The 18,785-nt window shown below is 35.8% G+C and overlaps 1 protein-coding gene across 1 annotated transcript in view; it reads left to right on the top strand.

Moving 5' to 3' along the window:
* The window catches only part of LOC106110068 (protein furry), a 94,929-nt gene that overhangs the window by 72,480 nt on the left and 3,664 nt on the right, over positions 1-18,785 (top strand). Inside the window, 20 exon segments of the mRNA XM_013291754.1 lie at positions 1,343-1,463; positions 4,562-4,740; positions 5,255-5,371; positions 6,176-6,354; positions 8,252-8,347; positions 9,014-9,211; positions 9,651-9,817; positions 10,433-10,688; positions 11,479-11,610; positions 12,256-12,356; positions 12,973-13,176; positions 13,899-14,096; positions 14,550-14,729; positions 15,241-15,369; positions 15,617-15,751; positions 16,371-16,515; positions 16,689-16,870; positions 17,006-17,080; positions 18,210-18,383; positions 18,750-18,779. Of these exon segments, the coding sequence (XP_013147208.1) occupies positions 1,343-1,463; positions 4,562-4,740; positions 5,255-5,371; positions 6,176-6,354; positions 8,252-8,347; positions 9,014-9,211; positions 9,651-9,817; positions 10,433-10,688; positions 11,479-11,610; positions 12,256-12,356; positions 12,973-13,176; positions 13,899-14,096; positions 14,550-14,729; positions 15,241-15,369; positions 15,617-15,751; positions 16,371-16,515; positions 16,689-16,870; positions 17,006-17,080; positions 18,210-18,383; positions 18,750-18,779 (2,998 nt within the window).

The raw sequence follows: 18,785 nt of genomic DNA, 5'->3' as shown, positions 1-18,785 counted from the left end.
GAAAGAGTCCATTTTATATTAAAAATGGCATACATTAAAATACTTCACGGAATGCGCAGAAGATAAGACCGTCGCTGCCCAATTAGTTAACTTTCAAAAATAATTAGACACTTCTGAGAAAAAAATAATCTAATTCTTAGTATATCTTTACTGTAATTAATTGTTTACGTAATAAATATAATAGACGATACAACACTATGTGTAAACATGATAGAAATGATTTAATACGTGGAGTAGAGTCGGTGGCGGGCATTAGGGCCGTTACTGGGCACACTGCAAACATTCATGTGCCAAACGTAATTGGTAATAGCGTAAACACACAATGTACAGTAACGAATAGTCACCATTATATTGGTAACATATATGTTTAATAAAAAGGTTTGTAAATTAAGTCGTGATAAAAAGCTTGGTAAAGGAACTTCAAGACTTATCTAGTATGGCAAATTGTCAGATATGATAAAAATAACTTGAGAAACTAACTGTCACAAAAGACAAGATTTTTAATTAAAACTTTTCTTCTTATCGCTATCATACTATCATATTTCTTGAAGAGTTAATGTCGTACATTTAAATGATGAAAAAATTGTTTACTTCGTTGCGTCGAAAACAATCGCTGCGCAATTGCATTTTACTCCATAAAACATGGTAGATGACCATCAGATTTTGCTTTGAAAAACAAAGTTTTGATGTATTACTAATAAATTATTCACGTTTCCTTCACACATACACGTCATGCAATGCAGCTGCGGCTGTGAATGCGAAATCATTTTTTTTTTCTCATGTATAAAAAGGATATTGAAATGTTGTTTTTGTTTGCCAACTGCGACTTTAAAGTTTATCCTTATTTTAGCTTGTATTATATTACATATATAGTTTATTCTTATTTCAAGGCAAACAATATTATGATCACTAATTAATTGTGTTTTTACTAGCTTGTGCGCCGAAAATGTGCCCAATACCAAACTGCATTCGTAATTGTTTAAATTTCATCCAGATCTTGTCAGATGCTGTTAAGTTACGTAATAATAAATATCCATACATCCAAACTATTACATTTATAATTGAAGGGTATAAGCAAATACGCTTTAGTTCTTTTTTTAATCTGAGCATGCTAAATTGTAATAACCTACAATTTTGTATTTCTAGTATGGTATAGAAAATTAAAATTTTGAACTGAAGCGTATTTACTTTCATACCCCTAAATTATCCAAGACGCTTGAACAGAATTTGCCCTTTGTTGATAATTTTCCCAAAAATACCATAGCGCTTATAGTTTTTTTTTTTTTTATTTTTGTTACATTACAAATGTGTGAATATTGGTGTGCATTGTATTTGTCTGCAGCGTGGGGAAACCTTGTGAGAGTGCGGTGCCGAGGGGGCAGGACAAGCGTTCGTCGGGGCCGCCATGCACACCCCCCGTCGACGACGAGCCTCCAGCGCCCTCTGACGGCGACGCCACACCGGTAACATTATCAACAAATTATTATAACTAGCCTACTTTTGTAATAGAATTTCACTACAATTTCGCTATCATAATGTCGTCTTACAGGTAAAAAGGTACATATACTCGTACAAGAGATCATCTAGTTTTGTTTTTGTTTAAATAACTTCGAAAAATATGATCCTACTGTTTTGTAACGTTTTATTATTTAATTTTTGTACGATTATGAAAGTATTTGAGAAAAATGTATATTCAAAAATTATTTTTTCATATCTTAACAAAGGTCTTTAACAAAAAAATCTAGTATAAAAGGCACAACGTGTATTCTCTTTGTTAGAATTTATCAAAGGCTTCTTTCAAATAAATTCTTAACTTGTTCGTTTGTACCATTTCGATATTGATATACATTTTCTTTATAATTGTCGTTAGAAGGATTCATTACCAGACAACTATTTAAATTGTGCTTTTTGATATTTTCTACAAACAATTTTATATTTCTATTTCGTTATTTTTAGCTATTCGTTTATGTTAGCGTTCATATTTTCAAAACCTTTTACGTATACGCATTGATGATCATTTCGTTTCTTCAATATACTAAAAAGATATGTTATATAAGTTTACGTTTATAGTTTTGACTTATGTAATTAACTAAGTTTGTTAATTAAGGTTGATACCGCGTCAAACGCAACCGGGCATAGGTAACTTGCAATTACTGATGGCATTATATGCATCAGTAAATGCTTTAGCATGCTTGTTGTACTGAATAATCCTCGACTACAAAGACGTTTACTGAACACTAATTGACTGATCGCCGTTTAATAATGCTGTGGAATGGATTATTGATTTATATCTGATTTACGCCAAATCCCATGGTTTCCATTGTCAACCTGTACAGAAACATGTTTTCCTACAAATAATGTGGAACTCCCTTTAGTAAACTGACATGTCTTTTATGTACATGTCTTGGCAGTGGAAACATATGGTACAGGTAAGAATATAAAAATAAGCTTGTTTCATACTAAATAATTGATTTTAATGGGTTTATTTATTAGGTAGGCAATTTTGTATGCCTAGTTAAAAAAGTTATTAATTTGGATTGAAGTGTATTTGCTTTTATACCCCATACATGACAATGGTTAAAATAAAAAAAAATCTATTAAACAATTTAACAGATAAGCCTACGTAAGATTTTTACAATTAGTTTTAAAAACCAAATCGATCATAATAAATACACTCATTTATATTCATAAAAGCAAATATTGCAAATTTTAAAATATCATATTGTATCAAGTGATAAATATGACTGGGATTACGACGCAATAAATATCCCTGACCTCGATGTTTACCGATCGCTTCAATAACGTCTTTTTTTTGATCGATTGATACCTCCGTTTCTTCTTGTTTTCCACTTAGTTACATGTCAAATTTTACATTAATGTATGTATTGAGTGCGTCAAAGAGTTGTTTATAATTTTAAATATCATCTGCGTTCTGAGTTTGTTGTTTTCGCAAAAGATGAGCCTTGTAACATCCGGCCATGGCTGCGAATCTTCGAGATAGAAAATTTTATCACTAGTTCCTTTTAACATTTGGAGATATTTTTCCTCACCTAAGGCTACGTAATTGTACCCGATTAAGTTGAAGTTGAAGAAGTATCGATGTTTTCCGTTTCTTGTTTAGCAGAAGCTTCGCAGACGTTCGTTTGTAAGATATATTTTTTTTATTCATAATACGGATAAAGATACCTCTTAGAATGTCAATATGGAAGACAGAATGTCTTGCTTTAGATTGAACACAAACAGATTTCTTATTTACTTTAATATTATAAAGAAGAAAGATTTGTATTTTTGTATCTGTCGAAATAACTCAAAAACTACTTGGCCGATTTTAAAAATTCTTTCACCATTAGAAAAAAAAAATCTGTGAGTAACATGGGCTATATTATTACAAATGTTTAGGAACTATTAATAAACCACATATTTCGGGACCACGGCGTTATAAAATCACCTTTTTTCGGCTTACGCTGCCTAAACCGTTAGAGATACTCGTAGTAGGGGCTACGGTTTCCGCAACTCCACAGCTAGCGCGTATTAAGCGTGAGAAACCGTTACAGATATATAAAAATGATGTATTAAAGAATTGTAGATCTCAAAAATGGTCTACAGAAAAGTCCGCAATAGTATACATCTTTAACGGTTTTCTTACAATAACCACTTTTTTGTTTACAAATTGAATTAAAAAAACGCAAACTATTTGTGGCGTCCTTTTATTAGTTTCAATATTAATCCTCATCCAAATAAATGCGTTTGTTCAAAATCAGTAATATCCAATAACCTGTAATAAATAAATCCAAAGCGCTCACATATAACTAAAAAGATAACAATTTAACGAAATAGAAATAATAGTGTATTCGATGCTTTACAAACTGAGCGAATTCTTCTGCCCATTGAATTGGGAATTCATTTAACTGAAAGATTTTCTCAATGCATTCTCCATAGCCCCTTTCTTAAGTAGCTGTTTTGATAAAACTTTGATCGTTTAAAACTTTTAGTTCATCGAATCTCAATTATTTCTTACAAGCGACGGCTAAACATTATTTATTCGAGATACTGGAAAACAAGTTACTTGAATTAAAACTTTTACATTGTCCATTTAAATTCGAAACTTAATCTTAAGTATCAGTATTCGCATCCGACAAACAATACTGGACATGAAATTTACCATATAATAGACATAATAAGCATTTTAAATAATTAATGAGGATAAGCGTACTTGAATACTGTGTTTGTTATAGTTGGGCGAGGGGTCAGAAATTTCATTAGAGTACATTACTCGAAACATCATGTTTCAAAATCCTCGTTTTTAAATGGTGTCTTAACATTTGCTTTTAAATGTCATATTTGTTTTGTCGCGTATTATTTCTTTGCATTTTGAAAACAGGCTACTAACGCCATCTTCAATTATACAACGAAAACATACTTACGGTCACTGTGATCGTGCTTCCGAATCAAATACCTTTCGGCTTTTAACAATAATACTGGCACGAATACTTCTGTAATTTGTAGAATTAATGATGTTTTTGTTTTTTTTTTTATTTATTTAATATTTGTTCCATTGTAGACCGGTTTGGGTCCGGAGTTACACGCTACGCCTACTGGTAGTGCCCCAGCGACGCCGCAGGAGACAAGAGAAGACGCACCTCAACCCAGACCGCTGCCTATGCCAGAGTACGGCGGATACTTTGCACTCCTCACGGAATATTTACCTGACAGCAACCAACCTATCTCAGGGTTCCACAGGTAATGCTTAGGGCATGGTCACATCTGGCGGATGGCCTGCGAGTCGGACGCCAGATGTGGACGAATCCTTACCTTAAATATTACTGAAACTGAATATTGCTTGGCCTTTTTTTATGAGAATGATATCTAGAGATGTTTTTATACAAATGTGTCGAAAGTAGAATTGCCTCGTTTTAACATATTTTCTCTGAATATCAAGAAAGTATAATATAGAAGAAGATAACAAAAGATTTTTTTCAAATAATTCTTTCATGAAAAAAATAATATTTGTATAACGAGGCTTCCAATTTATCTTCTATATTAGAGTTCTATTTCAATAAGGTTTATCTAAACAGAATTCCACGACTGTGACACGTGTATTGATATATTTTATTGTCTTTGTATTGTCATAGGGACGACAATATATGTTAATACAAGCGTCTACAGTATGATTCTACGGTTATGTAACGTTTTTAATAACTAGTACGTATGCTACGTATACTATGTCATTATAATCTATTCAATGTTTGACCAGATGCAACGTTGCGGTGATGTTGTTATGCGACGTGGTGCTGGATGGGGTAGAGATCGACTGGTCAATACACGTCCCCCTTATGCTGCACATTGTATTTCTTGGCATGGATCATACCAGGTTAGTGATTGGAACAGATTATCAACTATAGGTTTTTTGTATCATATAGTGGTTAACAAGCAAGCAATCATCTGAATTTGCCAAGATAACGAAAACCACCGCCCATATGCGTTGTTAACTTTAGTCTACGAAGTTGATGCACAGAAAGAAAGTATTTCCTCTTCTTATGTATTGTCTTTTCCGTCATATCTTATAAAATAGAGTGAGAAGGGAAAAGGATTAGAATGAAGCCTCCACAAATGACAACGAAGGCCTTTGATATTGGATAACAATTTTCGTTACCATGGCAACCTTGCTTCCTTAACGATGTTAGCTTGTAGTTTATGGTCTATATATTAAAGAAAGAATTTTTCAAAAACGTGCTGTTATTGCTGACATCCTATGCCACGAAGTAGGGTGTGTATACCTTCGATAGATTGCTTAGTATATTTTTTTATAATGTGTGCTAAACTTGACAACTGATTAGTACCTTTCAAAGAAAGTACCGGTAAAAAATTTCAGTATGCCTTGTCTATATGTGGTTTAAGAACTTGAGTTGTAATAAGGTCTTGGGTTCGAATCCCGCCATGAACCAATGTGATTTTCGAATTTCCATATGTAGATAATTTACCTGACGTTCATAAGGTGAAGGAAAATATCGTGAGGAAACCTGCACATTTTGGCGAAAAAATTTAAAGATATGTGTGAAGTCAACCTGGTTGGTGTGGTTGACTATGGCCTAATCGCCCTTAGGGTAGGCTCGGAGCCCCTCGGTGGGGACGTGTGGTGATGATGATGATGATATGTTGTCTAAATGTGTGTTAGGTGGATAGTGCACCAGCATTGCCGACAGTTGCTGTTGAATCTGCTGGTAGCGGTGGCGGCGCACCACGACCACCTGACAGTGGCGCGGACGCTACTCGCCAGCCGCAGCGCGCAGCTCGGCCTCGCGGTCACCGCGCCCCATCTGCCGCCGCTTCCCTTGCTACACCACAACTTTACTGGTCAGTATTGCTCGCGACTTCGTCTACATGAAATTAAAAAAAATATAGCTTATGTTATTTAGAGATGATGTAGGTTTTTAATGGTGAAAGAATTTGAAATCGGTATAGTAGTTTTTGAGTTATTTCAATACATACAAAAATTCAAATCTTACCTCTTTATAATGTTGGTATGGATGACAAATCTATAAAAAAAACTAGCTGTTGCCCGCGACTTCGTCCGCGTGGTATTAGAGAACATACAAACTACCATATATAAATAACACAAAGATAGGTATGCCTCGGGAAACAGACATTTGTCGGGGACGAACCTTATCCCATGTGTACTCCAGACTTTGTTATATATCTGTGCCAAATTTCAATAAGATATGTATAACCGTTGCATAATGATCAAATAAATAATAAAAAACTAAATTAATGAATCCCACGGGAATCGTAACTATTCCCGGGATAAAAAGTAGCCTATGTATGTGTTCTTCCTGACTATGCTCTAAACTATTATTTTTGTTAAAAACCCGAAACTTATGTGCAAAAATGAATGTAATACCATATCTAAGAGAGCACATAGCAAAAGCTTTATTCACGAATAGTTCGAGGACCTTTAGTTTCTTTATGTTAATAACACACGATTCCTTTAGTCGCGTATTATCTGCCCACGTCTGTCTGCAAAAGGAGGTTCAATGTGCCTCTAAGCCACTTGTAACCTTATATTCTTTGATATTAACTAGGAATTATTTGTTAGTATTTTCTTTGATCGAACACGTATAAAATTTTGATAAAATATAATAATATGGATTTTTACTTTCTCAATTTTACAAAAATATATTCCCTTATTATAATGTTTTTTACTGTTGCTCGCGACTTTGTCAACATGGTATTAAAAATAGCTTAACTTTCCTTATATCAACGACCTTCCAAGGGACATATATATCTAAAGTTTGTTCGCAATGTTAGCAAAAGGCCTCAATGTGTAACGTTGAAACATCTGTACCAAATTTATTTTTTAAACTGCATACAGAAACTTCTATTTTATTAATCTTACTTGTAATTTGAGTTTGTAGCCTAAACGGCTTAACGAATGTGGATAAAATTTGGTAAAGACATATAGAATAGTCTGGAACAACGCATAGGATACGCAGTTCGTCTAAACTCCACGCGGACGGAGTCACGGGCGAAAGCAAGTTCAAAAATCAATATACGTATAATCAAGCAATCAAAAATCAATGTATTTTATTCCAGGCTTAACTTTATAGTGATAAAATACAATCATGACTCAGTCTTTTATTTGCAATATGCATTTGTGTTGCTAGACTGTAAAGTGGATTATTGTTGTCAATGAAAACATATCACCGAGTGCGACGGAGTGACCCGATTTGTGAATGGGGTTGCGGGTCACACCACTTTGTTACATTATTTCGTGTCCGTCGCTACCGACCGACGTCTATAAATTTTTTAATGCCTAATAATCCTTGTACGAAGAAAACTGCCAGACAAAAGAACTCAATAAGTAATAAATAATTCGATCGACGTGTCCACTTGCTACTTCAAATTTGAAATCTTTCAAATGCCTATAGAATAAGTGTTCATATAAATCAAAATGAGTCTTTTTCAATTGATCAGTATGATGCATATATTCTACTTTATTGTAATATAAGCTGCTGTAGATTTCATCTTGATGTTTAATAAAATAAAAAATAAAATCTATAAAACGCTTCATAACGTCTGAAGGTTTCCAATAGCACCCTTTATTGCAATCGATAGTCGCAAGAATTATTACTACTCTCAGTTATGAATTTCTCTTCGCGCTTATAGTTTTTGAGCGACACTGAGATATTAAAGTGTTTACGTGTATTTAATAAATGTTTATCGGTTTCATTTTTTTTTTCTTTGCTTATTTCAGAGCCGGACGCTGCATTCGACAAGACGACGCAATGCACGCACTCGCCGCGAGCTACCGCTCGCTCTCTCAGTACCGATCCCCAGGTTACTCCAGAAGGTATAGATAGTTATCCTTTTCCCACTCATGTAGGATTTACCAGATTTTTGTCTGTCTCTGTCTAAAGAACTATTGTCAGTTTCGTCAGTGACCTCAGTCGTCACTCTCTTCTTAATCTTATCACCCTTCACATAATCAACTATTAATTGTAGGGCAGTAGGCCAATGGGCTATTCCTATTGGTGTACTGCCCTCCATATGTATAATTAAAGCTACAATGCGGTATGAAGCATCCGATGTCTTACATATTAAGTACTGTTATGACCGTCAATCTAATCTAATGTTATATCTTTCGATCCATAACAGTTACACAGAAACGCAAAATATCAAATTAATTTAGTAAATATTTTTTTTAAATAAAAACAAAATTGTCCGTCACCACTGAGGGTCGCATTTTACAAACGAATTCATATTGTTTATTAAAAATTGTTTATAATAACAATTGATAATCGTTATTAGAAAAATGAAACAGTATGATTTAAATAAGATTTTTGCAAACTCCGCAATGAATATAAATTCCTATTTTTGGGGTTCACTAAAACGTGGGGTTGAGCATCTAAAGACTTTAATACCTCGTTAAATAAAGGGTTGCCGGTGATGTGCATATTAGTTATGTTTGGGAAACTTTAGCCCCTACGACTGGTACATAAGGTTAATAATGTTGCAGGTGAAGCCGACAAGTACCCATCGCTGCCGGTGATAATAACCGGCGAGGGCGAGGGTGAGGGTGAGAGAGGGTTGGAGGTGGGGGAGGCGGGGGAGGCGGAGATGCCCGTCGCTGACGTCATCAAGTCCCTCGTGCACTTCCTAGCCAACCGACCAACTCACATGCCCCTATGGCAGTATGAAGATATCACTGCTAAAGGTAAATAATTAATTTATTACGTCACAATTTGTTCGTAAAGTTTGGGGTTTATTAAATTAAATATTTTCTCTTTAAAAGTAAAGATAAGGTATGACATATATATTCTAAAATGTGTGTACGCACAATCAAATTGCAATGTTATCCAGAAATAAACCAGCGATGGTTGTTTTATTCTATCTTCCATGCACCTATACATTGGCTTAATGCCGGGTTGCTGAAGTTTTCATTTATTCCTTAGTGTTATGTTTAGAATTTCAAAGTAGTAAAACTTAATTTACGAACTTTGGAAACGCAAGAATTTATCGAACCGAAAAGACTAATGAACGAAACAAAACTGGTCATAAGAAATGCAAGTGAAAATGTAAAACATTGTTATTAAAGATATTTTCATATTTTTTTACTATGTTACTTTATTTTTTAATATATGTTTGATGTTTAGTATGGAGCCTGCGTAGCTGCCAGCAGATGGCGACGCTGGCGCGGCACGCACTGCGCGTGTTCAGAGAGTCTTTGCCGCACGCGCTGGTCTCGGAACGGTGGGCGCAGACTGCCTTACAGCTCGGCCTCTCCTGTCCCTCGAGACACTATGCTGGCAGATCCCTACAGGTACACACATCACCATTTCTCTAATGAGGGTAGGCACTGAACTAATCAATACATCTATGTCGTCCTGAATATCAAAAATTCACTCCTTTTCCAATATACCCTGTGATGCTGTTCCTGATAAAAAATATATTTTATTGTTTCCCTTCCAAAAATTTAAATGAAAATGTCAAAATTTAAATGACAAATTGCTATTGGTTGCGAATAATCATGGCAACCTTGCTTCTTCGTTGCTATTGGCTTGTAGTTTTTGTCCCGCCCACGCACAGTGGTAATATCGGATTTATTCGCCCCCTGAATTAAGTAGTGTGGAATTATTGGCTTTAAGTGTATTGTAATTGAAAGGTTTTGTTATTAAAGAAAGACTAATTCAAAAACATGATGTATATGCTGACATCCTAAAACAAAAGTGTGTATTTACGCTTTATTGTATTAGTATAGATTCAACAAAAGATCCTCCATACATCCTATCCTTGTAGTAATAACAATCTTGCCATTAGGAAGAGTTAATACTACAGATATTACATACTAAATCCAGATTATCAGCGTATATGTTATCTCTATTTTTTACATGAGAATGAGAGAGACAGCGTTACTTATACTGAAATTGTTCCCTAGGTGTTCCGCTTCATCGGTGTAGCGATGACGGGTCGTATGGTGACTGATATTCTGTCCCGTCTGGTGGAGACGGTCGCAGAACAGGGTGAAGATATGCAGGGCTACGTCACTGAACTGCTTCTCACGCTAGAAGCAGCAGTGGACTCGCTCGAATCTAACTTCAGACCACTCGACTATATGCGCGACATCTTCAAATCTACACCCAATTTGAACAACAAGGATGGACAGCAACCCAATGGAACACCATTCACCGCAGGTAGATACTTTTGTCAGTTAATATGTGATTCAGTGCAGACTACAGTTTTAATGTTTCTTTTAATACTGTATTCAGATATAGGCATCCAGACGGGGAGAATGGATTATTTGGTGCAATGTTGACCTTTTAAGAGTTAGATATTTTCGTATTTGTTGTAGTTTTAAGTAAAAATGCTTCGACATTTCTACTTTATTCATTAATTATTTCTATTGTTGGTCAAAGCTAAGGTCTAAGTATCTCTTCCATAGTAACATAAATCATAAAATCACAAGGGAAATGTTAAAAATCCCTTAAAACAGGTGTTAACAATAAAGAAGGGTAGTGAAAAAAATATACGAATTAATCCATAATATTTAGTACGATAAATGTGCACTAAGAAACAATTAAGTCAACTATCTTAAACAGTTTAACGATATACGATATATTCTACGATAACCCTATTTGTAGCGATATTTAACCCTTAACCTCGCAGAATTTTATTTTTTCGAATATTAAAATAATATTCATAGCAATTAACCTTGATGACCCAAGGTGTTTAGAAAAAACATTAAAAAAAAATCTGATCTATCTCTACAAATACACTAACAAGAACAGAGTATAATTATCAACTCTTGCATTATAGTCAGTCTGAATAATCTACGCGTCATTCGATACATGAAATGTTACCGTGCATGTATGCTATCTCTAGTATTTTTTTAAGACAGAGAAGGACAGCGATGTTTTCGTAATACAGGTGTACTATTTTATATAGATAAGTTGTGTAGGTATTGATTGATTGTGATGGCCGCAGGCAAACGGTCGCCGGGTGTGTGCGTGGGGTGTGCCAGTAACCACACGCGCAGTACCAGCTACTCCGTGTCCGCGCCCTACTGCGTGCGCAAACCTAACGCCCCACCAACGAACGCAGACAAACAGCCGCACGGTACGATCAATACTAACCACTGATATACAAAAATAGATAGGCCATAGTTTGACAGCATTTGATACGTTCCGATAATCGCACTTGTTATAATGACAGTAAAGTGTGCCGCTTTTATTTCGCACCAACATTAAAATATTGAAACACACGAAATATTACTTTTTGTAACCTGTCTTTTTATAAATGTCAATGATACCCAGCTTATTACATTCTGCTAAAAGCAATACACGTTATTGGAATTAATTTACCGGCTTTGTCCATGAGATGTAATCCCTAGGGGAAATAAATGTGTAAAAAAGATCCTTTGTAGTTTTTGTACAATCGCGTCGACAATTATTATAAAAAGATTGATTATATGCACTTCTCTGCCAGTTCTCGTGCTTAAATTAGCAATTTTATTCGAATAGTTATCATATTATTGTTAATGTTTTATAAATTAAAAAATACAAAAACATAATACTTTTATTCCTGATAGTACAGATGACAATGGACATTACAATAACTTAAAAGGGTATACTTGGACATTTTTAATCCCTAGGGATCAGCGTGGTTGGCGTACAATTTTCATAAAACTTTTACTAATGTACTCTTTGTGAAATAAATAGTAGTTATGTCTTGTATGAATGTTTTATCGTTTTAATTTGACAGACCGAAGCCGGCCGTGCAGTGATTCATCCAAAGGGTGTTCCAACTTGTGCCGGTCGCGGTCCGCACAATCTCTGAAACTGCTCGGAGACAGCGCAACGCAGGTAATGCCTAATATTTACGTTACATTTAAGCGTTGTTGTTTAAATATAATTTTAAAAGTGTACACCTTGTAAATGCGTTGCCTTACGTTAATACTCCAACAAATATCAAATATTTCATATTTCACGTTATTCTTCGTATTTTCAATATTTTCTAGAAATAGTATTAGGAATAACAACTCCAGGAATAAGATGAAAGAAGGAAATTTTACTGCTATCTTTTTTTGTTGATTCTAGTTATTTTTCTGATTGTTCTATTTGTAGAACATCACTATCTTCGCTCCTACTAAAATTGTAAATGTGAAAGTTTAGATGGATTGTTCAATGAATGTTGGTGAAATTTGGCTCAGATGTAAAACATAATCTGGAAAATTACATAGGCTACTAATTAAGTTTTTATTATTTCCGCGCGGATTGAGTCAGGTGCGACTGTTTATATAATATTTGTATACTAGCTTTCTCCCGCGATTATATCCCTGTGTTATTAAAATATAAGTAGCCTATGTGTTATTCCAGACTATCCACTTCATCTATCTTTCATCGAAATCCGTTAAGCCCTTTAAGCTACAAACTCTAACAAACAACTCTACAAATCTAAAAGGTGTACAAATGTAACTAGGATGACAAGCTGACGATCCTGGCGACGCTGTTCTGGGTGGGAGCGTCTTTGCTAGAATCTGATTACGAGCACGAGTATCTGCTTGGTGTGCGTCTCCTGGCGCGTGTGATGGCGCGCCTACCACTCGACAGACCGGACGCACGCGACCGCCTCGACCGCACACAGGCACACGCCGCGCCCGCGCTCCACGCTTTACTACTCAAGGTACTTTAATAGAAGGTAAACGGTAAATTCGCCAAAATGGTGAAGCTGTTTCCTTATAGGGGTTTCTAAAGCCAAGGATGTTATAATTAAGATTGAGCTTGTTAAGTTGTAAATATTTTGATATTATTGATTTGGTGTTAGGTGCATTGTAATTATTTCCAAATGTTTGTTTCGCTGCATTAGTACTCATTATAATGCACGCCCGAATTACTTATTGTTTTTACTTTGTATAGATGTTTGTATAAATTAATTGCAATAAATAAATAAAAAAGAAGGGTGAGGAAAAAGGGACTTCAATTAGTCCTACGCCACTTAATGGAATGTAGGCGTAATGATTTCCACATGACGAGAGTGGTAGTTGAAATCATGGATATATGCAATTAACGAATACTTGCATATTTTTAAAACCAGACATGAACAAGTTTTAAAAATTTTGTAAATGTATATTTGTTTATGAGACTGACTACAAAAGTTTAACAAAGGACAATAATGACATTACAGTTTTTCTTGTGCGAATTCTAATGTAACTATCACATCTAAAGCGAATTAAATAAAAATGATTGACATGTTATTGCGAATATTGTAAACTTTTACAAAGCGATTTCAGATAAACCCTTTGGATTTGCCTTTGAGAGTATTGAGAAATATATTTGACAGGGAATTGGCAAGGATATTGCGATCTCATTCTTGTATTATTTATTAATGTTTTTTGTGTATCCCAGGGTTGTACTCATCCCAACACATACGAGCCGGTAGTAGGCGTGTTGGCGGATATGATCCCATTGCTGGAGCTACCGGTGATCGATCCAACGCAGTCAATGGCCTTCCCGATGACAGTGGTGGCATTGTTGCCATACATGTTGCTACACTATGAGGACGCGACAGAATTATGCGTCAGAGCGGCCTGTCATATCGCGCAGGTAAATAAAATAACTATCTACGATAATATATAGATTTGTTAACTATGTTTAGTTACAAGTACTCCGACAGTGAAAATATATTTAACGAGCTGTTCCTGTATGGAATTATAAAAACTTTATTTTATAGTTTACATTTGTGAAATTTTCAATTGCAAATGTCAAAATTCAAATGCACAAATGACAACGAAAGGCATTAAATAAAAATTACCGTTACCATGACAACCTTGCTTCCTTGATGTTGACAGCTTGTAGTTTATGATTCTTCCCACATGAAGGATTTTCCAATTTATTTGCCCCCTAACTTTAGTTGCGAGAAAATATATAGCCTAAAGCGTGTCGTATGTTTAGGGATATTTATTAAAGAAGACATCTTACGCCACGAAATAATGTGTGTTTACGCTTTCTTATATTAGTATAGTAGTATAGATATATAACACAAGTTTGATGTGACAGTTCACAGCAGAGAAGAGCAAGAAGCTAGAGAACCTGGGCACGGTGATGACGCTGTACTCTCGCCGAACCTTCAGCAAGGAGAGCTTCCAGTGGACCAAGTGTGTGGTCAAGTACCTCTGGGACACCTACTCGCATCTCTCACTCCAAATGCTCGCCTTCCTTGTTGAAGTACTGGAAAAGGTACGTAGAAACATTACTTTTTGCTCACGACTTCTTAATGAATTAAAAATACACTGCAGTGAGACTACGTGTTCTTCATTCCTACTTCTGTGTCAAATGTCAACGAGATCCGTATAATCATTCGAGTGTTGCCTTCTACAAACATACATCCATCCATATAAAACTTTCTGATTTATAATATTACTAAGACTGGCCTAATTCAAACGAATAGAAGACACAATTCTGACTTTAAAAAACATGTAAAAGGAATTTAAATTAGTAGCACCTACGCGGAAAGCAGAATTCAATTTTACGAACTTATTTGTACACAGAAATTCAAAGATATGTGTGAAGTCAACCAACCCGCACTTGGCCAGCGTGGTTGACTATGGCCTAGTCACCCTAACTTTAGGGTAGGCTCCGAGCCCCTCGGTGGGGACGTATAGTGGTGATGATGATGATGATTTGTACACAGAATGTCTTTCCCCTGTCTTCTATATATTTTTACTAAGTTGTGTTATTTATATTTCAGGGTGCGGGGAGTCTCCAGCCAGCAGTCCTGTCCATCTTGCACTGCATGCTGCATTACGTCGAGCTTAACGCGCCAGCAGCACAACCAGTCAACGCTGACCTCCTGCGCGCAGTATCCAAGTTCATTGGAGTATGTATAGCTAACATGTACAGGTTCTTTTTAGTTTGGTCGTCACATTTTTTGCTATATATCACACGATAAAGGTAATATTTCGATACGATAATTTCTGCTTTGGTAAATGTTAGTTAAAAGCTTTAATAATTACAGTGTGCTATTGAAAATAATAGTGAATAGCCTAAGAATCCTAAAAGTATCTGTCTCTCTTTCTAACTTAGTATAATGATATTTTAACTGATTAAAATGTGTGCAATTCCAGCAAGATAACAACAATTACAAGGAGGCTATGAAGATTCTGAAGCTGGTGGTGACGCGGTGCTCGACGTTGGTGGTGCCACCTCATTGGGATAGCCATGCCTCCTCCATACTCGATACTGATCTACACGGCAAGAAGGTAAATAACCTCTGTACTATTAACCTTTTGATGACGTCATCCTACTAATATTATAAATGCGAAAGTTGAGATGGATGGATGGATGTTTATTAGAGTTAGTAGACTAAACAGCTGAACGGATCTCGATGAAATTTGGCATTGATGTAGAGGATATTTTGGAAGAACACATTTTTCATCCCGGTAATAGTAACAGTTCCCGTGGGTTACACTATTTTGGTTTTTAATGTTTACTCGATAATTCTGCAACGGTGTAATATATTTTATTGTAATTTCACACATATTTAAACAAAATCTGGTGTAACGCTTGGGATACGGTTCATCTCCGAAAAACATGAAGTTCCCGAGGGATCCATAGTATTTTTGTTGTTCAGCGCGGACGAAGTCGCAGGCAACGGCTAGTGATTAGATAATTTTAGACAATAATGTATTTGTAATAAGGTAATTAATTTAACACTCAGTCCACTAACACCCTTCATAATGGCGTGCTATTCTAATACTTCTGAATGACATTGACAGACGTCATGGGGACGTGTATGCCATCACCATCCGTGTGTAGACCATCCGGTCTAGTGTCGACCCGTTGGTACCAATTTCCTAAGACTAATGGTATGTTTAACAGGAGTTACCAGGTCGTACTATGGACTTCACTTTCGACCTCTCTCAAACTCCGGTCATCGGCCGCAAGTACCTGCCGAAGAGCGGCAGTCAGCCTCCGACAGGACCCAGTTCCTTGTCAAATGCCTCCTCAACAACTGCTGATAAAGGTAACGTAGGAATTTACTTTGATATTGGACTTATAACTGCAATTCAAATAGTAGTATAAGTAATAAAACTGGTGAGATTTTTACAGACTAAATCCAAACTAAAGGCCAGTTGCCAGTAGGAAGTTATGATGTTCATATTTTGTTCTAAGTACTATAATTTCGTTTGTGTATAGGGTCGTCAACATCAGGGTCCGCATCAACAGTGGTGGGCCAGGAGAGCGGCGGGCGGATCGCGGGGGCGGGCAGCGGCGGCGCGGGGGCGGGGCCGCACAGCGCCGCCTCTCCGCGACGCTCCCTCTCACTCTCCCCCGCTGATGCTATGGCTTCGGGGTGGAAACGACCCTGGATGTCGCAAGTAAATGACCTACCTAAATACAAACAATGTACTTAAATTTAATTATAGCATTAACAATTTAAAATTAGGATTTTGCACACGTTATGAAATATGTATGCTATTTTTTTACATTAATATTGTTTTTTCTTTTCGCAGAGCCGTGTTCGCGAATGCCTTGTAAACCTCTTGACTACTTGTGGGCAAAGAGTGGGCCTGCCCAAGAGCCCGTCTGTAAGTAAAATGAAAGATAAATATTTGTATATAGAAAATATTTGTCTGTAAATTTCAAAGGTCGCAATACGTGACAATGATGGCAATGTGGTTGTTATACATGTTGCGACAGTGGAAACGCACGTTAACACAATATATATATATAAAGCTTCAGTGTTATAGATTCGATGTGCGATTAAAATTGACTTTTGAAAAAATAACATGAATGAAATTTTTACCCATCGCTGCGTATAGGACGATTTAATAACCACTTTATGTTCTAAGGTAATAAGCAAAAATGTATACTTATGTCGCATTGCTTAACGCACTACACTAAGCTATGGGTTCGAATAGATGGTAACTTAGGACCTCACCTCGAGTGTATCGTTTACAACATAGTTATAGGAAACACATTGCATTCTTAAATAAGTCATTGGATTTTACGCTTACAAGCTTTTCATGGTTCGTTTCTGTGTTAACACGTGTAGTGTGTGCCAGTCATTTTGTAAATACCGTCAGTTTATGATCTCACTGGATATGCTGTTAGCTGACACATAACTTTGAATTGATTATCAACAATTGCAACAATTATGTCAGGAGGAAGTTATAAATTTTTACTTTGGTCTAAATTGTTTAAAAAAACATCAATGGTTCTTAACAATACAAGTTGGTAGTGAGATTATAAACATACCAAAGTTTACAATCTGGCGGTAGCAGGTGTCTTGGTGAACGGTTGCTTGAAGTGTCCCCACTTTATGGAGATTTGTGTACGCATTATCACTTTGTTTTAACCATTTCGATTGTTTACAGTTTTGTTGCTCACATTGCTTTGTTATTGTTTTTAAACGTGTTTGTTGTTAAAAATAAAAATAAATTTAGCACAGAAAAATTTAACATTGTTTGCCAAAATTCTTCACCAACAATTCGTCAAATTCACAAAATCAGAATTGTTATTCCGATGTAAGTTATGTATTGTAGTTATTAAAACGAACGACGATACAACGCGCATAAAAAATGCGTAGTTAAGCGTGAAAATTGTAATTAACTTAAAATCAATAGTTACTAAAAACCGAATATGTATGTTGTGTTTTAATAATTTTTAGAACTAATTATGACTTAACAATTGAAATGCTGATATTTTCTGTGTCAGGTGATATTCAGTCAGAGCTCGGAGCTGCTGGAGCGGGAGTCGTCGATGACGTCATCGCTGGAGGAGGTCTCCGGCACTCCCGGCAACGAGCCCTCCGGCGGCGCCCCGCCCACCGACCACTTCGGTGTCTTCAAAGACTTTGATTTTCTCGAATATGAAAGCGAAAGTATTGAGGTGAGAGTTTTGTTTATCCTGCTTTAGGCATAGATCAGATAAATATAAGTACCTTTTTCCTCAGTATGACTAATTAATACAGGTATAATAGCCAAAAAATGCTCTTTTATATGCTCATATCAGGATACATACATGCAAAATTTTACTGTTATATTGAATATTAACTTTTATATTTCAACTTTTGTTTTAGTTTTTTAATTTAATTGCTTGTTCTGTAAAGTAATTAAATCGCATTTATCATATTCTGACCTATTGCCACAGATATTTATTTAATTTGAAAACCATTATTCTCTATTTTAGAAAGAAAACTGGAGAATTTGGTGGTTGTGCATTCGCGTAATTTGTTAATAAGTAGTTTTTGTTTAGGGCGAGAGTTCGGACAACTTCAACTGGGGCGTGCGG

Source organism: Papilio polytes, unplaced genomic scaffold (genome assembly GCF_000836215.1).
Source record: "Papilio polytes unplaced genomic scaffold, Ppol_1.0 DF820889.1, whole genome shotgun sequence".
Lineage (NCBI taxonomy): Eukaryota > Metazoa > Arthropoda > Insecta > Lepidoptera > Papilionidae > Papilio > Papilio polytes.
The sequence above is the reverse complement of the archived record's forward strand: the minus strand, read 5'-3'. Positions and strand labels throughout refer to the sequence as shown.